Source organism: Protopterus annectens, chromosome 3.part0 (genome assembly GCF_019279795.1).
Source record: "Protopterus annectens isolate FY-2018-M chromosome 3.part0, PAN1.0, whole genome shotgun sequence".
Classification (NCBI taxonomy): Eukaryota; Metazoa; Chordata; order Ceratodontiformes; family Protopteridae; genus Protopterus; species Protopterus annectens.
Genome location: NC_056731.1, coordinates 1,891,533,104 through 1,891,561,040, shown reverse-complemented (window position 1 = coordinate 1,891,561,040; position 27,937 = coordinate 1,891,533,104). Strand labels below are relative to the sequence as shown.

General features: G+C 41.3%; 1 protein-coding gene across 1 annotated transcript in view; it reads right to left on the bottom strand.

Annotated features, from left to right (window-relative positions):
* LRP5 (LDL receptor related protein 5) overlaps window positions 1-27,937 on the bottom strand; it is a 1,224,287-nt gene that overhangs the window by 46,145 nt on the left and 1,150,205 nt on the right. Inside the window, exon 18 of the mRNA XM_044065976.1 lies at window positions 23,887-23,997. Coding sequence (XP_043921911.1) covers window positions 23,887-23,997 — 111 coding nt within the window. The remainder of the gene's footprint in view (window positions 1-23,886; window positions 23,998-27,937) is intronic.

Here is a 27,937-nt window from a genome sequence, read left to right as displayed (position 1 = left end):
ACATATAATTAGTGGGGGAAGGTGTGGCCCCCCCCCCACAGGAAGATTTGAACAGATCATCCCAGGTTGCATACTAAGCAATCTAAAACAAAACCTAGCAGAACCACTTGGCACTCTAACCAAAGCCTGAGCACTGGCTTTGTTCCGGCAGGGAGGAGAACAGCAACAGTAATCCCCTTGCACAAAGGGGGGGGGGGTGTCCATCAGCCACCCCAGGAAATTATCGACCCATAAGCCTAATCAGCCTTATCTGCAAGGGCATGGAAAGAATCATCATGGACCTTATCAACAAGGACATATGCAACCTTTAAACTGTTGACATGACCTAGTCTGGTTGCAAAAAGGATAGATCTTGCTTATTAAACCTTTTGGACTTCTTTGACAATGTCACCAAAGCCGTGGATGACAGCAAAGCAGTACATACCACCTATTTTGATTTAGCCAAGGCTTTAATAAAATCCCCCACTCAGGGATCACTGAAAAACTCTCCCAGCTGGAGATTGACCCATATGCCACTAGATGGGTAGACAAATGGCTCACTGACAGAAAGCACAGTAGATCAATTACCAGTGGGGTAACACAAGGATCTGTGATGGGCCCTCTACTGTATGGAATCTAGTTCTCCGAGGTCCAAGAGAAAGTAGATGGCCTGTGGCTTACAAAGTCTGTAGATAACTGCAAACAGTGTGCAATCATCGAGTCCCCCAACAATGTAAACATATTACAGAAGGGGCTGACGCAGACAAACGACTGCTGCCAAAGTTGTGGACTAAAACTAAATGCAAAAAATTCCATTTAGCAAAGTAGTACCTGCTAATTATGATATAGAAAACAACCCTCTAAGCTCAAATCCAGTGGTGTGATACTTGGGAGCACAAGTTGACAGCAATCTAAGCCTTGATCACCACATGTCCACAGTGGCAAGGAAAGCCTTCTACATTGCGCATCTCATAAACAAGGGCATCGCATGCAAGACTAAGGAGGCTATAACTTCACTTTACTCGACCCTTATCAGACCATTAATAGAGTACAATGCTCCCTCTTCTGAATGTATCTCAGATACCTGCAGCAACTGGAGAGACCGCAGAGGTTTCTAACCAAGAGAATCCAGAGATGCCAAAACATGACTTACATGAAACAACTAAAAGCCCTGTCACTGTGGTCTGTATCATACAGGCTGCTGAGAGGTGACCTGTGCCTGGCCTGCAGAGCAGTCTCTGACTTTGCCCTAATGGAAATGCTACACATTTGCAAATCAAATGGGACAAGAATCACTCACTCCAGGGATCTCAACCTAGCTTGTGACATGGACAAAACATGCTTGAGAGGGAGAGAGAGAGAGAGATACCTCTCAGGGACCACCACCTCTCTGGAATATGCTCCCACTTCACGTGAAGCAGAGCTCCTCAATGACCCTATTGAAGCACAACCTTGACAACTGGATGGGTGACCGTAAATTCATCCTGGGGGTGGCACCCATGTCCCTCATGGACAGGGGTAGGTGGTACTGATCATAGAATTGCTCTAACAATGACCATCTAACTGTGACTAATTAGGGCATATGGGTTTTTTACACTGCTAGGCTTGTAAAGGCCCTAAGGCCAATAGCCTAGTAACCTCCTATGAACCTATTAGGACACACCTGTGGCAATACTTAAAAAAAAAAAAAAAAAAAACAGTTACAAATTAGTATCCTGAAAAGTCAACTGCATCGCAAAAAAAAGTACAATATCCAATTACAGGCAAAGTGAATTTAACAAGAATGTACAACAGCTTTTTTGTTATTCTACAACTTAGAGCTGAGGCGACAGAAGTGGGGAATGGATCTGCTTTGGAGCACCAGACTAGAAGAGCAAAGTAAGTGTATCAAGCAGGGACTGGTACAGAGTGCTGAACTGCCAACTACAGCTCTAACTCCCTAACAGGCCTTAAATATCTCATAGCATGCTAGAGAACAAAAAAATTGATAGAGCAATACACACAATTAAGAACAATGCCATGGGGAAAATAACCCAGATGTCCACAGAAATACCAAGGGTGATTAAGAGCATCTTATGAATCCCTTTAACCAAGGTTGAGGAGCCACAAAAAAAACTAAGTTTGTGGTGGGGCTAACACTATTAATCCTGATTCAGCAACAGGGGAAGAACCTTCAACCTACAACTGAAGCAGACATCAAGAGAACTTTAATGTACCTGCCTGCAGATAAGTCAACACTCTCAGACAGAACCTCCTGCACAGGTATGGATACTGCTAGGTGTAGACATCTGTGTCAAGTGGGTATGGTGAATCACATGTGGTGAACTGCCCAAACCATATTGAGGAACTGTGAACACACAGAAAATGAAAGCAGGAAAGGACCCCATCCATTTATCCTCCTTCAGACCCATCTGTGTAAAATCAAGACTATAAAATATTTATGAAGATATTAGCAAAGAGGTTAGGCTTTCTACCAGGATGGGTGCAGAAAGATTGGTTTTTGTTTGCAGAAACAGATTTTTTGATAATATCTTAAAAATGACAATAGCAATTCTAAGAAACCAAGAAATAATAAAAAAACAGCACTCTGGTAATGACCCATCTGAATATAGAGAAAGCATTCAACAAGAATATAGTGAGAATTTTTATATGGAACATGGAATTTGGTGCATTAGCAAATGTAAAGCTGACAGCCGGTGTCTTAAAGATTTATATTGTTTGGTGGCACTTGCCAGGGTGGTCTCCCCTGCTATTTTCCTTATAATTAGAGAGCCTGACACATGTATGCTCAGTAGCAATTCTGCAGCTGGTCTTCATGTTTCCCTGGAAGCAATCTGATAATGAGAAATTGGTTGCCTGGTTCTAGTGTCTCCATGGAGGCAATCTGATAAAGAGAAACTGGTTACAGTCTGGTGGAGAATGATTAGCTGAAGGAAAAAAAATGAGAAGCAAAACTGGCTAGGAGATGAGATGATGTTCTCTAAAAGCATTCAGGGGTCTTCACAGCTGGGAGAGCTATAAAGAAAAGACAAAACCAATTAGCATTTAGTAGAAGCACAGGCTGCACCATGCATCTTAGCATGTTTAACCTTTCTTGTAGGTTGACTTCAGTTTGAGTGTGTGGCTGTCAGTTTGGGACTTTCGCTCCTATTAGGATGGTAAAACGTAAGTATTTGAAGATGTACATAGAGATTTGTGTGTTAGTATTAAGTGAATAGGCTTTAGTGGGGTATTGTGTGTGTGTGTGTGTGTGTTTTGTTTGAGGGCTTTCAGTAACAAAAAGTTTTGTAAGATGTGACATAGGCTCAAATGGATATGACAAGAAACAACTGTATAAAAGTTCAGCCTGTCAAACAATGTAGGCATATAACATAAAACCAGAACAAGACATTTAACAAAAAAGGTGTTGTACACAAAATCTGGGAATAACAACTTTTTAATGCAATGATGCTCTGTGTAATGTCTTTCAATCTCAACGGTATTGCAGATAAATACAAAAAGGAAAGAGTATCAAACTATATTAAAAAATGGAGAGTGCAAATAGCTACGTTACAGTAGACGTACTTAGAACTGAACATGTGAATTTGATAAAGAAAGGTCTTCTGGATAGTTATTCAGCAGAATAACTGGGAGAAAGGCAAAGAGTAGTACTTATATTAATTGTAAGAGGAGCTCCAACAGTAATAGATGTGGATAAAGTGTGTTAAGTGGCTAATGGCAAGTGGGGGATTACACTGGCACATATTTAAATTTCACCTAAAACTGCTATAAAGCAGATTAAGAAAATTCTGGGAGTAATTATCAGTTTTCATCCAGGAATATTACAGGTGGGGACTGGAATGTGATTTCTAACAGTGAAGATGTGCCTGGGTGGCCCAGAAGGAAAAGTATAACAAAGGAGGGTAGATTTCTGAAGAAAGTTATGAAAATATTTGGCATGGAAGATATGAATTCAGTAATAGGAGTTTGGAGTGAATTTACATATTCCCCAAGACATAAAAACGTGGCTAGACTAGAGAGAATTAGCACTTCAGAGGAATGTGTGCATTTAATTGAAGATCTTGATACGCACCCAATAAGTATTTCAGATCAAGCACCAATAATAACCAAAATAAAAACACAAGGTAATGAAATAAAAATGAGACAATGGTGCTTTTCTAACTATCTGTTGAAGAGAGAGAAATTTAAGGAATGGGTAGTGGAGATTATTCAGGAGCTATTAGAGAGAATAGAATTATTTTCTGAAAATAGAGCTAGGGAGTGGGATACAATTAAGGTGGAGTTTAAAAATAGGGTAGAAATAAAAGAAAGGGATCTATGGTTAAGAAACAACAATTATTTAGAGGGAGTGATAAATGTTAAAGGATTGCAGAATGGGGGGAATCTCACAGAAAGTACAGTTGTGTACACTTACCATAAATGTAGATGTTAGTGTATTCACTGTTGCAGTCATTACATTTAGGTTATCTGCTTGCAGGTAACCCTCAGTCGGCCTAATTAAAGTCTTGGGTCCTGCATCAGTTGCTGTCCCTTCTTCCATCACGTCAGGTAGTCAGGGGTATAAAATATGCAGCCGACGCCATTACATCAGTTTTTCTTGCCCCAGATGTCAGGTGCCCCCCCTAATGGGAAGCAATTAAATAGAAAAGTACAAAGATATACCTCCAACAAAAAAGCAAATACACCAAAAAGGCTTTTAAGCATAGTAAAGGAAAAGTAGAGGTATAGCCAAAAGAAGTTAGGGGGCTGGAGGGAGGGTAATCAGGACTGCAACAGTGAATACACTCAAACATCTACATATATGCTAAGTGTACACAACTGTACTATGTTCTTCGTGTTTCACTGTTGGAGTCATTACATTTGGATAGATTCTCAAAGCTATGGCTGGGAGGAGGAATTTAGATAGCATTAGGGCCATCTATAAGGCCCTGCAAGACTGCAGTGACAAAGTCAGCTCTGGATTTAGAGAAAATTGGCAAATGATAATGCTTAGTGAAAGTATGTACAGAACTTCAGGTAGTAGCTTCTAGGATGTCCCTGGTAGGGACGCCTCTGAGAAAGGCTGTGGAGGTAGATGCGGCCCTGGTGGAGTGAGGTCTCATCCCCTGGGGGATAGGTTTTCCATGGTACTTATAGCAGAAATTAATGCAATGGCTTATCCATTTAGAAATGGCTTGCTTTGAAATAGCCTTCCCCTCTGCCCCTGCAGCAAATGCCACCAGCAGTTGTTCAGATTTCCTTTGAGATTTAGTCCTGTCCAAGTAGAATCTAAGTTGTCTGTGCACATCTAATGAATGCAGTATCCATTCCCCTTTATTCTGTGGATTGGGAAAGAAGGCTGGCAAATGAATGGACTGATTAAGAGCCACACTGGATACCACCTTGGGCATGAAGGATGGATTGGTTCTGAGGGGATACCCTGTCTGCATGAAAGATGATGAAAGGTTCGAGTGCCATAAGGGCCTGTAATTCAGATACCCTTCTAGCTGAAGTGATTGCTAAGAAAGAAATTTTAAGTTTGCATTAGCAGCTGGCTCGAAAGGAGGTAGAGTGAGTTTCTCCACGACAAAGTTAAGGTCCCAGGCTGAGGGTGGAGCTCTCCTGGGTGATCTCAAATTTTTGGCCCCTCTGAGGAACTGCTTGAGCAGTGGATGAGAGAAGAGGGCAGGTTCTGTGCTATGAGCTGAAATGGCTGAGGCGTGGATTTTAATGGAGGAAAAAGACAGGCCCTTGTGAAGCATCTCAGTTAAGTATTGTAAAATCTGAGGTAAATTGGGCACTGCTGTGCTCATGCCTTGAGATTGGTTCCAGGCACAGAATCTTTTCTATTTTTCAGCATATGATTTTCTAGTACTAGGCCTCCTTGCCTCTAAACTGATAAACATCACAGGTTTGCTGAGGGGTGGTAAAGGAGAGATTAAGTAATTAGCCAGGCTGCAAGTTTCTGTGTTAGAAGCTAAGGGTGCAGTATCTGGTTCTCCTGCTGAGACAGCAGGGAAGGAGTCTGAGGCAGGTGTCATGGAGATAACCGTGACACACTGTGCAGGAGAGGATACACCAGTGTTGGCGCGGCCAGTCTGGAGCAATCAAAATCATCCTTGGTTTGTCCTGTTTGATTTTTAGTGGTATTTTGGAGAGCAGAGGCAGTGGGGGAGGCATAGACAGATAGGTTTCTCCAGCTGTAGGACACAGCATCCACTTTCCAGGCTTGTTTGTGGGGAGTCCTTGTGCAAAATTTGTTCAATTGGTGGTTCTGGGGAGATGCAAACAGGTCTATATGTGGGCTCCCCAATTTGCTTGTCAACATGTTGAAAATAGTACAGTTTTGTACCTACCATAAATGTACATGTTCGAGTGTTCACCCTGCTGCAGTCATCATACTTGGGTTATCCTGCCATCAGGCGGTCCCGCAGTCGGCCTGAGTTCCAAAGTCTTGGTCCGGCGTTGGTTGCTGTCACTTCTTCCCTGACGTCAGTGCGCCAGGGGTATATATGAGGCATCCAACGCCATTTTCTTCAGTTTTTCTTGCCCCAGATGTCAGGTGCCCCCAACAGGTAGGCAATATATATAAAAATGTACATATAAAAATAAAACAATACTTTCAGGCACAAGCAAATACACCACAGAGGTTGTATAGGATAGAATAGTACAGATAAGTCCAGCTAGTTCAGAGGGGATGGAGGGAGGGTAACCTGGACTGCAGCACGGTGAACACTCAAACATCTACATTTATGGTAGGTACAAAACTGTACTATGTTCATCGTGTTACCCTGCTGCAGTCATCACACTTGGGTTGAATCCCAAAGCTAAGGATGGGTGGTGGAGTTAAACAGGGTTAGAAGAAGCTAGTAGGCCCTGCAAAACTGCAGTGGCAAAACCAGCTCTAGTCTTAGAATATAGAGGTAAGTGATAGTGTTTGGTGAAGGTGTGCACTGAACTCCAAGTTGCAGCTTCCAGAATATCCTTGGTTGGCACCCCCCTGAGAAAGGCTGCTGATGTAGCTGTAGCCCTGGTAAAGTGGGACCTAATGTTAGCAGGTACCGGTTTTCCCATGATGTGTGTAGCAGAAACGTATGCAATGTCCCATCCATTTTGAAATGGTCTGTTTTGAGACCGCTTTTCCTTGTGATCCTGCAGCATAGGCTACAAAGAGCTGGTCAGATTTTCTGAAAGCCTTAGTTTTATCCAAGTAGTAACGTAATTGCTTGTGAATGTCCAAAGAGTGCAGGAGTCTTTCTCCTTTGTTCTGGGGGTTTGGGAAAAAGGTGGGCAAATGAATGGTTTGGTTTAGGGCCACACTGGATACCACCTTTGGCATAAAGGAAGGGTTAGTTCATAGAGAGAGACTGTCTTGATGAAAAATGAGGAAAGGCTCCACTGCCATTAGTGCCTGCAGCTCTGAGACTCTTCTAGCTGAAGTTATTGCTAGTAGCAGGGCAGTCTTCCATGAAAGAAATTTTAAATCAGCTGAAAAAGCTGGTTCAAAGGGCGGCAGTGTAAGCTTTTCCAGAACAAAGTTGAGATCCCAAGTAGGTGTTGGTGCTCTCCTGGGCGGTCTTATGTTCTTGGCCCCTCTGAGGTACTTCTTAGGAGTGGATGTGAAAATAAAGGAGGATCCGTGTTGTAATGAGCTGAAATTGCTGAGGCGTGGATCTTAATAGATGAAAAGGAAAGTCCTTTGTGCAACATCTCAGTTAAATATTGCAGAATCTGAGGAATGTTTGGATCAAGGGGATTTTGGCCTTTAGCCTGGTTCCAGGCGCAGAATCTTTTCCATTTGTCTGAATAGGTTTTCCTGGTGCTGGGCCTCCTGGCCTCCAGAATGACATCCATAACAGCTTTGGATAGAGGTGTTGGCTGGTTGTTCAGGTAATTTGCCCATGTAGCCAGGTTTAAAGTCTTGAGCTGGCTGTGTAGAATCTGATTGTCTCGCTGGGTGAGCAGGTGAGGACTTTGTGGTAAAATCCATGGTGGGCCATGGGCCATGTTCCTTAGAATTGGATACCAATGCTGGTGTGGCCAGTGTGGTGCAATGAGTATCAATTGTGGCCTCTCTAATATGACTTTCAGCAGTACCTTTGCTAGAAGAGGCAGTGTAGGAAAGGCATACACTGTTAATGTTTTCCAACTGAAGGAGAGGGCGTCCACTTTCCAAGCTTGTGGGTGGAATGTCCCTGTGCAAAATTTTTGAAGTTGGTAGTTTTGGGGGTTGGCAAACAGATCTATGTCTGGGCGTCCCCATTTTTGAGTTATTATTGCAAATACCTGTGGATCTAGTTTCCATTAGTGGGGGTCTATGATGTTTCTGCTTAGGTCGTCTGCCAATGTGTTTTTCTTTCCTGGCAGGAACTGTGCTTGTAGTTGAACTTGGTAAGACAGTGCTGTGTTCCACAAGGTCATTGCTTGCCTGCATAGAGGGTAGAAATGTGTGCCCCCTTGCTTGTTTATGTACCACATTACTGTGGTATTGTCCGTCTTTATTATTAGTTGTCCTGGGTGTAAGAGGTCCTTGAAAGCTGTTAGGGCATTCTGTACCACTAGCATTTCTTTTTGATTGATATGCAGATGCCTTTGATCTGTAGTCCATTTGCCCTGAATGCACTGTCCTGCCATGTGTGCTCCCCAGGCATAGTCCGATGCATCTGTTGTCATAGTTTGCCTGGCTGTGGGTAAGGTGAAAGGCTGACCCTTGTTGAGGTGACATGCCTGTGCCCACCACAGAAACTCCTGTTGTAGGCAGGGAATGAGTGATATCATTGTTTCCAAGCTGTGGCTGTGCTGAGTCCATAAGCTTTTCAGGTACCATTGTAATTTCCTCATATGCAGTTTTGCAAATGGCATTAGTAGTATGCAAGATGCCATGAATCCCAAGGCCTGCGGAATTTTTCTTGCAGGGAGTTGGGTCTTTGTTGCCATTATTTTGAAGTATTGAGTCAGCTGTTGTTGCTTGTCTGGCGTGAGATAAGCCATCTGGGCCGTTGTATTCAAGCTGGCACCCAGGAATATTATGTTTTGTGAGGGCACTAGTTTTGATTTCTTTTCGTTTACTGTGTAGCCTAGGCAACTTAGAAGGTGTTTGACAAATGTCAGATGCTTTAAAAGAATGCCCTTGCTTTCTGCTTGAATAAGGCAGTCGTCCAGGTATGGGTATATTTGAATTCCTCTTTGTCTGCAGTATGCAATTACTGGTGCCAGGCATTTTGTGAAGACCGTGGGCGCAGAAGATAAGCCAAAGGGTAGTGCAGAGAATTGATAATGGGTTGAACCTGCAATGAAGTGGAGGTATCTTCTGCAATTTTGTCTGACAGGGACATGCAGGTATGCCTCCTTGAGGTCCAACGTTACTAGCCAAGCATTCTTGCCCAGCATGGGAAGAAGCTGCTGTAGTGTTAGCATCTTGAATTTTGATACTTGCAGATAGGTGTTCAGAATTGAAAGATCCAGAATGGGTCTCCATGCTTTGTCCTTTCTTGGGACTAGAAAGAGTCTTGAGTAAAATCCTTGTCCTTGCTCCTGTGTAGGTACCTGTTGAATGGCTCTCGTATCCATGAGAGCTGTAATTTGTTTTTGTGCCTCTGCCCATTGATTTGGTGGCGGTTTGGCATTCCTTTTATCCTAGGCAAGGTATGAAAGTGGAATCTGTATCCTTGTGAGACAATGTTTAGGACCCATTTGTCTTTTGTGATGATGTGCCAGTTGTCTGCAAAAAGTGCTAATTTTCCTCCCAAGGGAGCTGCCACGACAGATTTGCTTGGTAGTTTGAGGGTTGAGTCATTGTGTTTGTCTTCATAGACTTTGCCTTATCCTCCACTTTCTTTAAAACCTCTTCTGCTTTGACACCAAATAATACATCCTGCTGTAAAGGTGCATCCAATAATTTTGCTTTAACATGATCAGGTAGGGTTTGTTCTTTTAACCAAACATGTCTACGTATGACAGACCCAGTAACAGCTGCTCTACAGGAAGCTTCCAATGAATCAAATCCACATTGTAAAGTATGTTTGCCCACCTGTTCAGCTGCAAGCAACAGATCCTGCATTTCCTTGAATTCAGACTGTTCAGAAAGTGTGCTCATTTTTTGTTTTATTTGAGACATTAGGAATTGCTGATATTTCAGCATGTGAAACTGACAATTTAATGCTCTCATAGCCAGAGTGGCTGAGGTGTATATCTTCTTTCCCCATCTATCTAGGGCTCTGGAATTCCTTTCAGAGGGCACAGGATTTTTAGCCATAGAAGCTTTAGCCCCTTTGGGACCCTGGGAAATTGTTTCTGGGTCAGCCACAGGGCTTTTATAAAGGAATTTGTGCAAGTCAGGTACTCTGTAGTATCTGTCTAGTTTGGCTGGAGCAGGAGGTAGAGAGTCTGGATTTAGACTAGACTCCAAGTAAGCATCATCCACAATGTGTAAAACTGAAGGGATAAGCAAGTGGTCTGTGCTGGGGTAGTAAAAGGAACTCTTGGAGCCTTTTCTTAGAATCAGAGTAGTCCTGGCCTTCCCAGTGGAAATGTTCCCTCATGGTATGTAAAGTTTCCCCAAAGGAGTAGTCTTCAGGGGGAGATGCTGAGGGAATAGAGTCTTCAGCATCAGAGTCTTCATAAGGGGGAAAAGCGTAATCCTGTTCCTCAGAAGAATCTGAGGAAATTGAAACCTGGTCAGAGGAAGCATAATCCTTCTCTTGTCTTGGTCTTTTATCTGGAGGGGGATGGGAACCCCTGATTAGGGTAATCAAATCTCCAGCCATCTTAAGCATCTGTTTCTTAGGCATGGGGCCTTGAACTGGAGACTGATGCACAGTCTTTTTTGGATTTAATGGAGTTTTAAGCTTAGCATAAGATTTAATGGTGAGTGTAGTCAGTCTGAAGTCACCTTCTGCAACCGAAGGTGTTTCTACTGCACGGGATTTCCTTCTGCTCCGGTGTCAGAAGGGCCTAATGAAGATGGCTGCGACGGCCTAGTACACTCCGCAAGAGTATCCGAAGCTGTCTGGGGTTCCAATTCTGCGGCCATGAGGGGCTGCGTAGGTGCCTCACTGAAAACCGGAGAACCGGCGACAGGCCCAGCAGAGGCCTCAGAGTCTGGCTTGTTCCTAGGCTGCCTGTCCTTATCCTTGCGTTTTTTATGCATGCCAGTCATCGGCTGCTCTGACGGCATGATATAATTAAATTTCCTACCAAAGTAATGTCGTGCAAAGTAAAAACAGCGTTTGATAGTTCATTTATTAAACCTAGCACAAAACCGACAACCTGTGACGTCGTGGTCTGAGCCTAGGCAAGGAATACAATAAGAATGGAAGTTCTTATGAGGTATTTGCTTCCCACAAGAAATGCAATTGTTAACTTTTTCTGACATCGGACTGAGGCAAGAAAAGGTTCCCCAATGGGGTACTTAGCTTCATTGAAAACTTCGGGCTGAAATTCGATTCGAAAATCTCAGGTGTCGGCCGACCGGCACTTGTGAACTGCTTCTGCTTCGGGCACCGCGCGGCAAGAAAGACTTAAGAAAATGGCGTCGGATGCCTCATATACCCCTGGCGCACTGACGTCAGGGAAGAAGCGACAGCAACTGACGCCGGACCAAGACTTTGGAACTGAGGCCGACTGCAGGACCGCCTGACGGCAGGATAACCCAAGTGTGATGACTGCAGCAGGGTAACACTATGAATATCCTTGGTTCCAATTTCCACTCATGTGGGTCCATGAGGTTTCTGCTTAGTCCATCTGCCAGTGTATTTAATTTTCCTGGCAGGAACTGAGGTTGTAGGTGCACTTGGTAACTCAAGGCTGTGTTCCACAATGCCATGGCTAGTCTGCAGAGGGGGTAAGAATGTGTACCCCCCTGCTTGTTTATGTACCACATAATAGGGGTGTTGTCCATCTTTACCATTAGTTGTCCTGGAAGAATGTGGTCCTTGAAGGCTGTCAGAACATTCTGTACAGCTAACATTTCTTTTTGATTGATATGCAGGTGCATTTGACTTGGGTTCCATTTGCCCTGAATTCACTTCCCTACCAGGTGAGCCCCCCATAATAGTCTGATGCATCTGTTGTTAGGGTTTGGGCGGCAGGGAGTGGTGTGACAAGTAGTCCTTGTTTTGGTGGCAGGCCTCTGCCCACCAAAGGAACTCTGGGCGTAGGCAAGGTATGATAGGAATCATTGTTTTTAGGTCTTGAGAATGTTGACACCATAGGCTTTTTAGATACCACTGTAGTTTCCTCATATGCAGTCTTGCATATGGAATTAGAAGAATGCAGGAGGCCATGAACCCCAAGGCTTGCAGTATTTGTCTTGCAGATAAGCAGGGTTTTTGTGGCCACTTGTTTGAAGTAGGTTGTCAAATGAATTTGCTTTTCTGGTGTGAGGTAAGCCATCTGGGAAGTTGTATTCAATCCTGCTCCCAGGAATATAATTTGTTGACAGGGTACCAGGCGTGATTTCTTTTTGTTTATTGTGTACCCCAGACAAATTAGAACCCTTTTTACAAAGGCCAGATGATTCAAAAGTATGTCCTGGCTTTCTGCCTGAATTAGACAATCATTCAGGTATGGGTATATTTGAATATTTCTTTGCCTGCACAATGCAATAACTGGAGCTACGCCACTTTGTGACTACCCTGGGTGCAGTAGATAAGCCAAAGGGCAGTGCAGAGAACTGATAGTGCGTGTAGCCTGCTTTGAAGCATAGGTATCTTCTGCAAGATTCCCTGATTGGGATGTGAGGTATGCTTCTTTTAAATCTAGTGTTGCCAACCAGGCATCTTTGCCTAGCATAGGAAGTAATTGAAGAGTCAGCATCTTGAATTTTGGAATCTCCAAAAAGGTGTTTAGAGTAGACAGGTCCATGATAGGATGCCATTAATTGTCTTTTCTGGGTACCAGGAAAAAAGTCTAGAGTAGAAACCTTGTCCCTTTTCCTCTTCTGGTACCAGTTGAATAGCCCCCATGCTTAAGAGAAAGTACTTGTTTTGGGCCTCTGCCCACTGATTTGGGGGTAGGTCCAGCCACCCACTTGGTGTTGGCAATGTGTGGAAGTGAAATCTGTATCCCTGGGACACTATATTTAAAACCCATTTGTCCTGGGTAATGAGTTCCCAATTCTTTGCATGAAGAGAAATCTTCCCCCCAAAGGGGCAGTCAGTTGATAAGTGCTTGGAATTTTTAAAAGGAAGTCATTGAGACAGTTTACCATAGGGGGGAGTCTTATTCTCAGATTTGGAAGTGGAGGCCCCCACACTGCTTAGTTCCGAGAGTCCCCTGGGACTGAAACCTGGGGATTTTGCTGTGTCTGGGTTTGGCTTGAGAAGACCTGGAAGGGGCTGGAAAGGACCAATTCTTAGAGGGCCAGTGCCTACTAAATCTAGGAGTCTGAACTTGTAAAAAATCTTTAACAATTTGCATAGATTTAGCTTTATCTTCCATCTTTTTAAGAACTTCCTCAGCCTTGTTGCCAAACAGGTGGCCCTGATTTAAAGGAGCATCCAACAATTTAGCTTTAACATGATCAGGCAAAGATTGCTCCTTAAACCAAGCATGCCTTCTGAGCACAGGCCCATTAACAGCAGCCCTGCAAGAGGCCTCTAATGAATCAAAACCACACTGCAAAGTATGTTTTCCAACTTGTTCGACAGAATGCATTAAATCCTGTAATTATTTTCCACACAGTCAGGAATCAACATAATTTTCTGTTTAAGCAGTCCAATAACATGCTGCTGATACTTTAACATATGAAACTGGCAGTTTAAAGCCCTAATGGCCAAGGTTGCAGAAGTGTAAACCTTCTTACCCCCATCTTACCAGCGCCCTGGAGTCGCTATCAGAAGGGGTAGGATTTTTTGCAGTAGAACCCCTTAATGCCCTTGGGCCCCTGTGAAATTGTCTCTGGATCTGCAATAGGATTTTTTAAAAGGAACTTGTGGGACTCAGGGACCCTGTAGTATGTCAGGTTTTCTGGGAGTAGAAGGCAGGGAATCAGGGGCCACACTACACTCAGAAAAAGCATAAACAACAATTTCTAGTACAGGAGGAATAGCTAAAGGCCTATGCTGAGGTAGGAGAAGGAAATCCCTAAGCCTCTTTTTTGAATCAGAAAAATCCTGGCTTTCCCAGTGGAAATGCTCCTTTAGAGTATGCAAGGTTTCCCCAAAAGAAAAATCCTCAGGAGGGGAAGCAGAGGGAATAAAGTCCTCTGCATCAGAATCTTCATAAGTAGGTAAGGGCAAATCCAGATCATCAGAAGAATCAGAAAAAAAAGAATCCTGATCAGAAGATTCATAATCAACTTCAGTCCTAGGCCTCTTAGAAGGGGGGGGGGGTGGCTACCCCTGATTAGAGTTATTAGATCTTCAGCCATTCTTATCATTTGTTTTTTAGGCATAGAGGCCTGAGGATGTGGCCTGGGTGTCATTTTTTTAGGCATGGATCGAGATTTAGGCCTAGGTAAAGGAGGAGGCATCGATTTAATATGCAAGTCCGTAGGCCTGAATACACCCTCAGAAGCCGGTGCCTGCACAGCGGCTCTGGACCCATCCAAGGTACAGACATCCGCGGATTCCATAGCTGAAGCAACACGCGGCATACCAGACTCAGAATGGGTCTCAGCAGAGGCCTGCGAATCAGAAGTAGCAGGTATCAGGGGCTGCAAAAGCACCTTACTGAGTACCGGCGAACTGGCGACTGGCTTAGGAGAAGCATCGTCGGCAGTTTTGGACCTCGGCGGCCTGTATGTCTTTATCTTTGCATTTTTTCAGAATCCCGGTAGTCAGATGGCTTACCGACGACATTTCTGGATAATTGAACAGAGAACCGAAATATTTAGAGGCGTAAATATACTGACGACAGTGCGCTGATTAAATAAAGCACAAAACCAACAGCAAGGTACATCATGGTCAGGGTCTAGGCAAGGAATACAGTACGAATGAAAATCTTTGAGGTATTTGCTTTCCACAAGTAATGCAATTATTAATTTTTACTGACATCGGTAAGGAGCAAGAAAAAGTTTCCCCAACGGGGTTCTTAGCTTTAGTTGAAGACTTTGGTTCTGAAACTCGAAAATGAAAATTTCAGGAGTCGGCTGACCGGCACTTGCGAACTGCTTCTGCTTCGGGCACCGCACGGCAAGAAAGACTGATGTAATGGCATCGGCTGCATGTTTTATACCCCTGATGACCTGACGGCATGGAAGAAGGGACAGCAACTGACGCAGGACCCAAGACTTTGTTCATCAGGCCGACTGAGGGCTACCTGCAAGCAGATAACCCAAATGTAATGACTGCAACAGTGAAACACGAAGAACATCAAGAGGAGGATCAACTGCAGAATGCTAAGCAGAAAGTAAGGGATTATCTCAATAATATGTGCAAGTTTCAAAAGATTGGTATTAAACAACTGCTTTTTGATAACAATACAGCAAAAAAAATGTTTAGCACAACGACTCAGGCAACAGAAAGGGCTGTCACCAAGCTTAGGGATCCTATAACAAGGAAGGCAACAAGAGATCTTGTAGAGACACTAGAAATATTTTGGAAATTCTATGAAAGTCTGTATAAAGCAGAGAAATATGGAAACCAAGAAAATATAAAAATGGAAATGTTTATGGAAGAATTAAATATGCCAAGGCTAGAGGCTGATAAGGCTCAATTACTAGCAGGAATGGAGGTGATGAGATAAAAATTGTGAAGCATAACCAATCTACAGGAAAGTTCTCAGGAATAGATGATATTCCTGTGAAAGTTTGAAAGCTAGGAGGGAAAAATGACAAAGATCTGGAAGGTTTTAACAGTATTTTAAAAGGAGAAGTGTCAACATCCCGGATGACAGGTGTGGTAGTTGTAATGCCAAAAATAGTATAGATCTATCAGACCCAGCTTCACTCAGGCCACTTTCAATGCTAAACTATTACTATAAAGTGTTCGTGTCTATAATGGCAAAAATAATGACAAAAGTGACACATGGATTAATGTGTTTTTTGTGGAGGGGAGGCAAACATTTGACAACATTAACAGGACACTGATGATCCACAGGGAAGCAGAATGTAAGAAAATACCACTGTGGTTGGTGGGCCTTGATGCAGAGAAAGCATTTGACAGGAGTGAGCTGGACTTTATGAGCAGGACAATGGAAGTATTTGCATTTCCTGAAGAAATTATAAGGTTGATTAGGAGGATATATGAGGGATCAGAGGTGAAAAATAAAGTGGGTGGCATCCTCTCTCATAATTTCTGCTTAAGCAGAGGAACCAGGAAGGGGTGTCCTCTTTCCCCTTTATTTGTATTATATTTAGAACCACTGGCAGAGCATAAGGGATTCAGAAATTCAAGGATATAATTGGTATGGTAGTCAAGAAAAGCTGGCTCTATTTGCAGATATTATTTTACACCTGACAAAACCAGAAAGAGACATTACAGTGTTATGGAACATTTTGAGACAGTTTCAAATCTTTTCGGGATACAAAATTAATGAAGCTAAAACAAAGGCAATAACGGTAAATGATGCAACCCACACATGAATTGGTTCAGCAATATCCTTCATTATGGAGACATGATAAAATTAAGTATTTAGGAGTATAGATTAAAAATGATTCTGGTGTGGCAGCTAAGGATATGTGGGAAGAGACTAAACAAAATGTAATAAAAAAACTGAGATAATGGAAGCTTTGTTATATGGATATTTAGATACAGTCAAATGCTTTTAGTCCTTTTAGTCTTATGCACAGATCACGCATATTTTTATCAACCAGAGGAGAAGTTGTGGATAGCAATTAATAAAGCGATGAAGGACTTTATTTTGGTGGGGAAGACAGCAAGAGTCACGTGGGATAAGATGATTCTTCCAGTAGAACAGGGCAGACTGGGATTACCCAATATGAAGGGGCTACACAGTTAAGGCTCCTATACATACCACAAGCAGACAACTATAATTCAAAGTAGAAAAGGACAATGTTGAAACAGGGGGAAAGCTCAAGAAAGGAGGAGATACTGGGATTTGGGATGCAGGCCTTTAAGGAAAACAACAATAATACAGAATATTATACCCATAAAGTAGCAGACAGTATTCCAAGAACTAAGCCAACATGGGAATGGAAAATGGAGATTCTGCCAATAGGGATGACTGCAATTAGGGATATAGACAATAGGCAAGAGGGGGCTGGAATTCATTGGAGAAAACTGGCAAAAGAACCAAGGTATTGGGAGCAAATAACTAGAGAGGGAAAGGTGGTAGAATGGGAAGAGGCCGCAAACTTATTTTGACTGCAGGTTAGAGATAGCCTTTCCTATCAAGGATTGACATCAAAGTATAGACAACGATAAAGAAATAAAGGGGGGTCTTAAATGAAAGACCAGCACTAGTAAAGTTTTTAGTAGAATCTAGAACAGAAGCTGCCATTAAAAAATTAATAATTAGTAGAGCATATAAAATATTGCATGACAAATATAAGAATCAATCAGAGGAGGTTAGAAAGGATTGGGAAGAGAGATTGGATAAGCAATTCACAATGTTAGGATACATGTAGGTCTCCCAATTATGCAACAAAATCTATAAAGATTTAGGATATTTGGTTGGAAATGTTTACATAGATAATGTTATACCCCAAGTAGACTCCAGAGTATTTTCCTCAGGTAAACAGCAAATGTTGGAGGTGTGATGGGGAAGAAAGAGGTACTTAGAACATATTTTCTGGGAGTGCGGTGGGTTGGCAAACTTTAAGGATTCCCTGCAGGATGCACTGTTGGAGATTCTGGGTGGGCAGATTGGTGTGATGAAGGAAATGATTTTTCTGACCTATGACACAGAATTAGAATTGCCTAGACATGGCAAGGCCTTGCTGTGTCTACTTATGGTGGCTGTCAAAACAGCAATTACTAGAAAATGGAAATCAGAATCTAAACCATCTATATTACAAATAGTGAATACACTAATAGACTTAAAATAACTGGAAATGAGATCTTTAGAAAAGGGTAGGAGCAAACTGGATAGGAAAAGGTGGGAATTGTGGGAACAATTCATACAGGGGAGGAATGTGGTTTAAAAGAAAGCAGGACTTAAATGAGTTATGTAATGTTTGACTGAAAATGACTGGGTAGATAAGTGATGTATAATGTTTGCAACTGGGAGTGTGTAAGTATGGTTTGTGACGTAAAATGCTTGCAACTAGGATTGTGTTGGTGAGGTTTGTTTTCATTTATATAAATGTATGATTGCTTATGTTATAAGTGATGGTTTAATAGACATTTTTCTTGTTAAAAAAGGGTCAGGAATTGAATAATTTATGTAATGATGCTTAGCTTATATGATATGTAGCAATATATGTGAAGTATAATGTTTGTTAATGTTGACTGTTAATACAGTTTGATTACTTTTGTATAAATGTAAATTTGCCTATGTCACAAGTGATAATTCAATAAAGGTGTTTAAAAAATAATTAGAGCTCCTGATGAGAGTGATCAGGGAGTTCAATGTGAGGAATGGGAGTAGATAGTTCTGTTTACAGACAACCTTAACTCACCCTCAAAGATATTCCTACGCTAGTCGCCATTCTTAATGAGTTTGGAAGGATCTCGGAATACAAAATTAAATATGACAAAGGCAAGGGTGATCAGATCTTAGAAGAAATTTCCCTTTTAACGTAAGCATAAGAAACTGAAATACTTGAGGGGATATGGCAAAAGGAAACAGTAGAAAAGTCAATGAAATAAATGTATGAAATGCTAGCCAAAGGCAGCCTCACCTCCAGAAGTGGAGAGGTATAATTTTAGCTTTCGATCAAACTGTTCAAGCCCTCCAGTTATTTGTACAACTTCATCTGTTATATGTAGCCCAAATGTTGTGGGTATAGCCCCGTAAGTACATAAAGACAAATCAGTAAGTGAAAGACCATCTTTGATGGGCAACAGTCCAGAGTGGCCTGGGACAAAGTCCAACTTCTAAAGCTAATAGAGCGTTGACTACTTCCCTTTACTGGCAGGTACTATTATTCTTTAGTGCTAAATTAGAAATGTAATCATGTCAAGCAATCTGGAAAGCAATGATCCTTGGATTCTGTGTGTTCTGTGCAGATGGACTGGATAGATATGTTCTTTGAGGAGACACAGAGGGAGGGAAAAAGTCAGAGCGCATTAGATGTTAATAGAAACTGCACCCACAATGTGCTCACTCTAACAGATAAAAAATTGATAAGAGGAGTTTCTGCCAACAGGAGCACAAAAGGTAGACAGTATCAAAGTATTCAGGGGACAGAAGCATTCAAAAATTGAGACGAAGAGGATCAAGTAAGATTCTACATCACACAGGGACTACATTTAGGATACTCTGTTTTAATACAAAAGGTAAAGAAATCAAAGTGCATGACCAGGGTAGAAGAGGTAAAATATTAGGTTAAGTTAATAAAGGAGTCAAGCAGGAGGGAAGTGAGTGAAAAGTGGTAACTGCTAAGTCCTGCAAGGCATTACCATTACTGTGGAATGCAGTACTAGAAAATGTTAACAGGGAATGATAGAAGATACTGAATATATACATGATAATGAAACAGTTGTTAAGAGTGGTGTCTCATCTGAGGATTTTCACAAAGTTAAGAAAGTTCAGGATATCCATCTGGAAATGTTTAGCATTCAAGCATTTTACTCTTGAGCAAGATTAGGAAGAAAGTTTCCAACAGTCAAAGAGCATGTTAGAGGTGTGATACCGGAGACAGGGGAACAGACTACATATTTTTAGGGCATGTTCATTACTAAAGGAATTTAAAAATGCCCTGCAGCAGATGCTGGATGATGCTAGGGGTGAATGTATATGGGTTATGGAAGAGCTACATAATTTATTTAGGCCCAAGACTGGTACGAGTTTGGAGTGTATATGCCAGGCATTTACTGTTCACTATGTTGTTGTTGTCTTTTGGCTTTTCCTGGTTAGGGGTCGCCACAGCGGAACTCCGGTCCGCTAATGATTGGGAGTTGATTTTCATGAACACCGAGGTGCCAACTCACTAGAAAAAAAAAGTGAACGCAATGTTGGAAAACTAAAGTGGCACCAACACTATCAGAATGGAGGGTGCTGTTAACAGGGCAGATGTAAAAGGAGATCATGACAGACAGGAGTCAGAGGCAGAAATTTGTTTATAAATGAATCCCCCAGATGAAATATTTAGACCAGATTGAATAAACGGAGGTCAAGAAATAAAGCAGCATGACCCACCCCAGTCCATCTGAAATCTTAAGACTGACCCTCTTGCACATTACAACTAGCAGTGACATGGAGAGAACAGGGTAACAACCATCAGAGCTTTGTAGACATATATTGGGCTACCTTAACTGACAGTGTAAGAGGGGGTTAAGATATAAAAAACAGAAAAAACTGGCATGCAATAATAAAAACAGATAAGAAAGAAGGTAAAAGTAAATGGCCAAGAGTCTGATGAAATGACTTGCCCAAGTGATGGCAGGAATAAACTGTATGAGTGAGCAAGGCAGGGGATACTTAGAAGGGTCAAGGTGTGCACATAAAATTTTGAGGCTTCATGTTAATGATTATTTAGAAGTTGATAGTGTTCAAGCTGTTTTTTTTTCTCAATTTTTTTAGTTTTTTGGAAATTAACATATTAATTATTTGCATTTTTGCTCAAACAATGATAACATGGATAAAGGAAAACTACAAAAAAGCTTCTTGTGCACACTTTACAAAACCATTTAATTTTTGAAGATAAAGAAACAAGTCCTTCTTGTGCATACTTTACAAGATCATTTAATTTTTTGAAGAAAAAGAAGCAAGTCTATCTGGTGTGAAAAACGTTCCATGGTAACCAACACAGTATAAAATAATTTACTGAGTGGAATGACTTAAATACTTAAGTCTTACAGTGCAAGACTTTTCAAGTCTTGTCCAGTTTTCCGGAAGCTGAACACCTGCAATGCTGCCTTCTCAGATCTAAAATGGAAATACTTATTAGCTGATATGGTTATAAATTATACAGTTTAGATGCTGGATACAGTCTAGTGAAACAATCCCAGAAAAATGTAAATTGCTTTTTTAGAAAAAGATCATATAGTAAAAAGCAGGCTTGTTTATACCTGCATTTACGGTACTAGCATTGGGCCACACACACTATGAAGACCAAAACTTATTAAGCACAGGTGGTTACCAATGAGGTCTGCAGTAACACTGCAGCATCAAATTTTAAACTAGAAAGTAAGAGAAAGGTATGAAGATATCACAGACTTGGTTAATATAAAAGGAAGAACCGTCCTGTCTTTCACCTTGCTACACAATAACACTTAATATTTTCCTTTCAGTGGGTTACAATACAAGATGTACATCTTTTGATAAAAAGAATACAAATCTATAGCTGTGTTTGGTATAAGGCCATGAGACCTAAGCTTCTAAAGGCAAGTAACACCGTTACTGCAAAGCCCAATCAATACATCATTAACTGAAGTATCTTTTTATGACCTAAACAAATTTGCTGCAAATACTCCATTTCATAAGCAACCCTCTTCAATACCAAACCATTTCTCTTCTGCACCCTCTAAGGCAGGTGTCTCAAACATCTGCCTTGCAGGCCAGAAGAGCAGCCCACTGCCACATTCAGTCTAGCGTGCAAACCTTTGCCCCAATCTAGCCCTCTTCTCCACTGCTTATCCATCTGAATTACAGTGACAGATGTTTGTCTTTACTATGTTTATGGTTCAGATTGCCTGTTGGAGCTCTTTTCTCATTGGCTTAACAGTGGAACTAACGAGAGACTTCCTAGAGCACAAAACAGGCCAATAGCAAAAGAATTTGGAATACAAGTATTTCTGTTGTTGTGCTGTTTTCAGCTCAAGGAATAAACAGTATATGAAACTGGTTGGCCAGCAGCAATATCTCATACTACTTGTTTTGGTTGCAGAGTACGTCACACCTCTTTATACTAGGTGTGAATTACTTGGCAAAGGAAGCACTGTGTGTGTATTTGTGAATCATCATCACTTGACCCTCAAGTCATTTGGGTTTGAGACCACTGATCCAAGCTTTTTAGAAAGGACTACTTTATCATAATTCTCCATATACATCAGTAACTATGGACTCCTTTGTAAAAACAGCAGAATCTTAGTTTTCACTTGCAACTTTCTTCTACTAAACATGGAAACAGGAAAGCTAACTGTAGCCATTTTATTGAATTAACTAAGCCTTTTGATACTTGACCATGGTAAACTACTCTGCTACTCTTGGAAAACCAACATTACAGTCTTATCCCTTCATTTCTCCAATGATTTAAAACTATCTTTCAAATTACCCCTTTAACTCATTAACACCTATGTTGTGTGAAATGTCACACCTGCAGCAGACTATACACGCCTTAAGTTCCAGAGCATTTTCTGAAAAATAAACTTAAAATGCATAAGATAAACAAATGTAAATATTTTGTGAATAAGAGCTATTAAAACTGCACAAATAGCACAATTACCAGTAAGTATTCTTTACCAAGTCAATAGTCATAGCATTTTACTGTCATATCTTATAATGCACATAAACCCCAAATTATATTTTTCTAAATTGTCACAAATTTTCACACCTTGCAAACTGTACAACTTCGACACATAATTAGTACATTTTTGTTAACCAGACATACACTTTCACATGAAATTAATTCCTCTATAAGTGTCCTTGTTTATTGAGATATTTACAGAAATATGAAAACATGTAATTGTACAATTAGCAAAACAAACACTGAATATCTCTCAAGATGTGCAACTTACAGTGCAAAAATCAGTCTTCATCATCATCATCTGTGGTTTCACTTATGTCATACACTGGTTTAGGTCAATTGTTTTTTGAAGTATTAAGTACATATGAAAATGCTGCTTAATTTCAAAATTCCTAATATTTTCAGCACAGTGTGATATAAACTAGAATTGATGATGAGTTGTCATTTCTCCTACAAGCTGTTTCACACCATACATTCAATAACACGTAGGTCTCTCAGTTATGGAAATATGAACATAAACAATGAAAATATGAACAATAAGTGGCAAAGATTTTTTTCTCCACTGCAAGTCATCCTGGACTAACAATCTTAGTGTCATTTTGTTTATAACTCCTTGCCCTTGCTAATTCTGCCTGTTATTAGCTGGCAACTCTCTTAGAGAAACCAAACCCCAAAAAAGTTCTGGATGCCATAAGGAGGTATGGGTGTGAACTGGAAGCATACAAAAAGGAGTTATAAGCTTGAGTCAGTTAAAGTTAAAAGTTCAAACTCACTTTCTCTCACCATTCCAGTGAAAAATACCCCAAAGACCATGTACTCAGACCACTTCATTTCAAAAGTTTAATAAACGCTTTTGAAACTTCCCTTCCAGCTACAGAGTTTGCCAATAAGATACAATGATTATAAAATAGGTCTCGAGCACTTAAATGAGATCAGTGAATAGTTAATCAATGTACTGCAAGACATAATACACATCCCTGTTTTCCATGTTTAGAACACAAAACAAAGTGTGCTTTTTCAGTGATTTAAAACCTTTACTGAATAAAATATGTCAACACCATTCAAGCTCAACGCTTAAATTGCTCTCAAAATCAAAAACGTTCTTCTAAAGAGGGAGTCCGTAAACACTGCTTCAGCTGTAAAGAGAGTATGTCAAAACCAGGACTGTTGGACCCTTGTACTACTACTGCCTTCAAATGACTTTAAATATAACCAAATCTCAGAGCTGTTTGCATGTTTTCCAAACAGCAAACAAGTAACTTGCGTCATTTTTTGTGCATATGTAAACTTGTGACTGAATGACAGCATACATTTTACTCATATAAACTACTGAAACATATTGTAAACTGATCAAAGTACTACAGTAATGAGTGTTATATGCATTAGTTTAATGTGTGCAGGCTTTGTGCGACAGTACTTCTGAGGTTACAGAATATCACTTAAGACTTGTTTACCACAGAGTATTTCATCAGAACCATCATTGCAGTCTTGGAAGGAGTCGCACTGTTGTTTATCTAGTATGCACTGCCCACTGACACAGCGGAATTGGTTGGGATGGCAGATTGCTAAAATGAAAGAACACTGCAATTTAATAGCGATCCATCATTGCTAACTTAATTAAAATGCAGCTAACACAATGTTAACACACTAAAAGCATATGACATCTTTGTAAAAGCAAGACAATATAAAGTTAAAGTTTAGTATAAAAAAATGCTTCTGCAGGGGAAGAAAGCAACTGTCAAACTCTTAAGAGAAAAATGGTCAACAAACCACAAACTGATAAAACTCTGTGAAATATTGGTATCAAACCTTATGCAACTTGACTACATTACAAATCGTCTTGACTGCCTGAACAGTTAAATCCACTTATAAACTATAAATGGTGTGCATGTTATAAACACTTTAAAATATCTAATTATTGTAATGTATAAGAACCCTGAAACATATTCTAGGTATAAAAAACAGTCAATCAACTGATAATAAATTGCTCTAATTGATGGAAGAAAAGAAAGAGACTCCGGTAAAGGCAAAAAGAATATCAAAATTGTATCTCCATATCTGATAATTACATCAACTTTTTTTCCACCCTCTGCCTACCAGCCATCAAGTTCTCCTCTATCAACCAGTCCTCTACTACCAGAGTGTGATAGTCAAACACAAACTGTCACTCAGGCACTGTACTGATTGCATAAGAAGGCTAATGTTCTTATGTTTTGGTGGCTTTTAGGGATTTTTTATGCTTATCTACTGGTTCCCTTGAGCATATCTGCAGCATCCAAATGGTGGCATGCACGGGGCTTGCAAATGACATTTATGCCTCCATGTGGAGTGTATTCAAAGCCCCACCTCCTTGTAGCAGATCTCTTGCCTCCAAAGGTACATTTTATCATGAAGCGTACCCAGAGACATCTACGCCGCCCCCCCCCCCCAGGAAGGGTGAGCAAACTTAAGCATAGTCATTCCTCGCCTCCTTCATTCCAGCTCTAACAGGAATCTGAACTGCCAGTTAAACTCTGGTACCTGGGTTACAATCAGGGCATTATCTCTCTGTACCAGCATAACTGGCTATTGCATCTACTTTAAATCAGTACAATGGCAACTGCTGAAAGAACAGGTGTTAACAGATTAGCAATCATCAGGTGGTTTCAGCTTCTAACTAAGAGTGAAGATGAAGGAACGCAAGACAAAAACTCTGGGGAGTTTTCATAAAACTCCTGCAGGTTTTAAAATGGGAAAGAGCAATCTTCTTAGCCTTATCTAGTGGCATCTTTCTGGATACAAAAAATCGATGAAAGCAATAATCCAGGTCCAGGCATTTTACATAAAACTACTTCTGACTGATGAAGCTGCCACAATCAGCCAGGCAGAGACTCCCACAATACCCACAGATAAAAAATATCCTAGGGCATCAGGCAAAGGATCATCTCAGCATCCATAATCATCATCGAAGGTCATCAGACACTCCCATCCTAGCTATGTCCTGTAGCAAAGGCCAAGGTCACCTTCCCCATTGTATTACTCAGAACAGGAAAACTTTTATGACAATGACAGCTTCTCTGAGTATGAACACCGACTCAGAATGAAGATTAGAAGGCCAATTATTTGACAACCCAAAAAAGAGGTTTTATTTTTTGTGAAAACTACAGATGTGACACAGAAGGTTGGGCACAAGGATTTTCATCTACAAAGAGGAAGTACTATGAAATGTGCTTTCAACACATCAACCCTGGGTTATACCTCTCCTACAAGTTTTTCTAGGACTTTTTTATACATTCTTTTTGCCCTTATGCTTGTCAGCCATTAACTTTTTTCCCCAAACGGACTCAAGTCTATTCATTCCTCCACTGAGGGGAATCCCCAGAACTACAGAGGTGAGTTATAACAATGGGCTATCCTTCAGGGAGACATGAGAGCTACTTGCATCTTCATTGGCATTCTGGCTATACAGAGATTTGAATGGTTTAACTCCATGCCCTGGGCAGGGGATGAGCAATTCACATCACTGGAGGAATCCATAATACTCTTCCCCTGAAAGTGCAAGATCCAATGCACTCCCTAATGAGGGGTACCTACAGACTGTGGTTTGGTGGCCTGAAAACTAGTCCACAGGATTACTGTGTAATTCTGTCCCTCCCGAGGGACTGTTACAGTATGCCTCCTTCTCTGACCCACTACCTCAACCATGGGCACACCATTCCTCCCAAGCAGGTAACTGAACTTGGGTTGTCTGGGTAGCAGTAAGGGCTTTATCCCTCTATGGTTCTGGAGCTGGTTTCAAGTCTTTCCAGGATTTGAGAACATTAGCAGGCAAGGTATTAAGACTCTCTAGCGGACATTCAAATTCAAATTTAGTAGTGTGTTTAAACTTAAGTACAATATGAATAAGAAATTAATGGCATGCACATGTTATGCTTTAAATGCCTTGGTCTACAAGGATGGGGCAACAGGAATAAAGGATGAGAGGCCATGCTACACTTCTTTCTGGCAAATGGCTTGCTGGTAGCCAAAACATGGTTCAGCAAGAGAAACCAGTCACAAGATCACATACAAGAGTAGCCAGCATTCAACTCTGGTAGACTTCCTCCTGGCAAAGAAAGGGGCACTGGGATAGAATCAGTGACTGGAAAGTCACCCCAGTGAAACAGTCAGTCCACAGCATATACCACTGACTGCCACAATCAGCTGCAAGCAGTGGTCAGAGAAGGCTCTAAGGTCAACAGAGACCAAGCTGAAGACCTGGAAGTTGACTAGAGAAAAAGCACAGGAGTTTGAGTAAGTACTCAGGGCTCTAGCACCTCTGTAAGAAGATGAAATAGGCGGAGAAGAATGACAGCACCTCAAAACAGGATGTGGGAGGATTATAGAACAGATATATAGCTGAGTTGGACATGGAAGCAAGGTACATAAGGAAAGCTGATGGTAGAATGCAGAAGTCCAGGAAGTCATCAAAAGGAAGGAGTACAGGAAATAGTGAGAGGTGGAAAAGATGGATCAGGCTACAAAGGAATACTGGTCGGCTAACAAACAGGCTAAGCAAAAGAAAGAACAAGGCACCAGAGGCACTCTACCAGCTTCTGGAAAGTGTCTCAGCACAAGGCTCAAAGAAACTATCAGGTTGCAAGGCAAAGACAGAAAGATAAAGAATATAGTCAGACACCCTTCATAAGGGATGCCAGCAACAACCTGCTCACCAGCCCACATGACTTCAAAGGCAGACAGAAGGAGTACTTCCAGCAGCTACTGAATGAAGCAAACCCCTCAGAAGCTGTACTGCCTCAGACAGAGCCTACTATGAAAAAAAAAGAAGCCCACCCTAGAAGAAGTAATAACAGCATTTAGGAAACTGAAGTCCCGGAAAGCAGCAGGCTCAGATGAGGTCACAGCAGATATAATGATGTTTGGTGAGACAGAGTAGGAACAGCTCCTGAGAGTACTCATACCAGTTTGGAGAGAAAGGCAAATTTCAGATGATTGGAGAGTAAGTATACTAGTGCCAGTGTACAAAAATAGAGAGTACATTCAAAACCGTGGTCAGTAGAGCAGTATCACACTCCTGTCACACTGCATGAAAGTCCTAGAGAGGGTGACTGATAAATGAATATGAATAGTAGTAGAAAGTAAGACGCGAGATGAGCAGTTCAGATTTAGATCAGGATGCAGCACAACTGACCCAATGTTTGCAGTGAGCCGGATGGTTGGCAGGAAGCTAGAGATAAGGAGAGAGTCCAAATGGGCATTCCTAGACCTGGAGAAAGCAGATGACATAGTCCCAAGAAAAATGATGTGGTCAGTGTTGTGATGATTTGAAGTACCATAAACATTGGTAGAAATTGTGCAGGCTACATACAGTGACTTAATGACTCAAGTAAGAATAGCATTTGGACTCTAGGATGGGTTCCCAGTGGGAGTGGGTGTGCATCAGGGTTCAGCTCTAAGCCCACTGCAGTTCATATTGATGATGGACAACATTAGCAAACAGTAGTTCCAGGATGCAAGAAAATTACA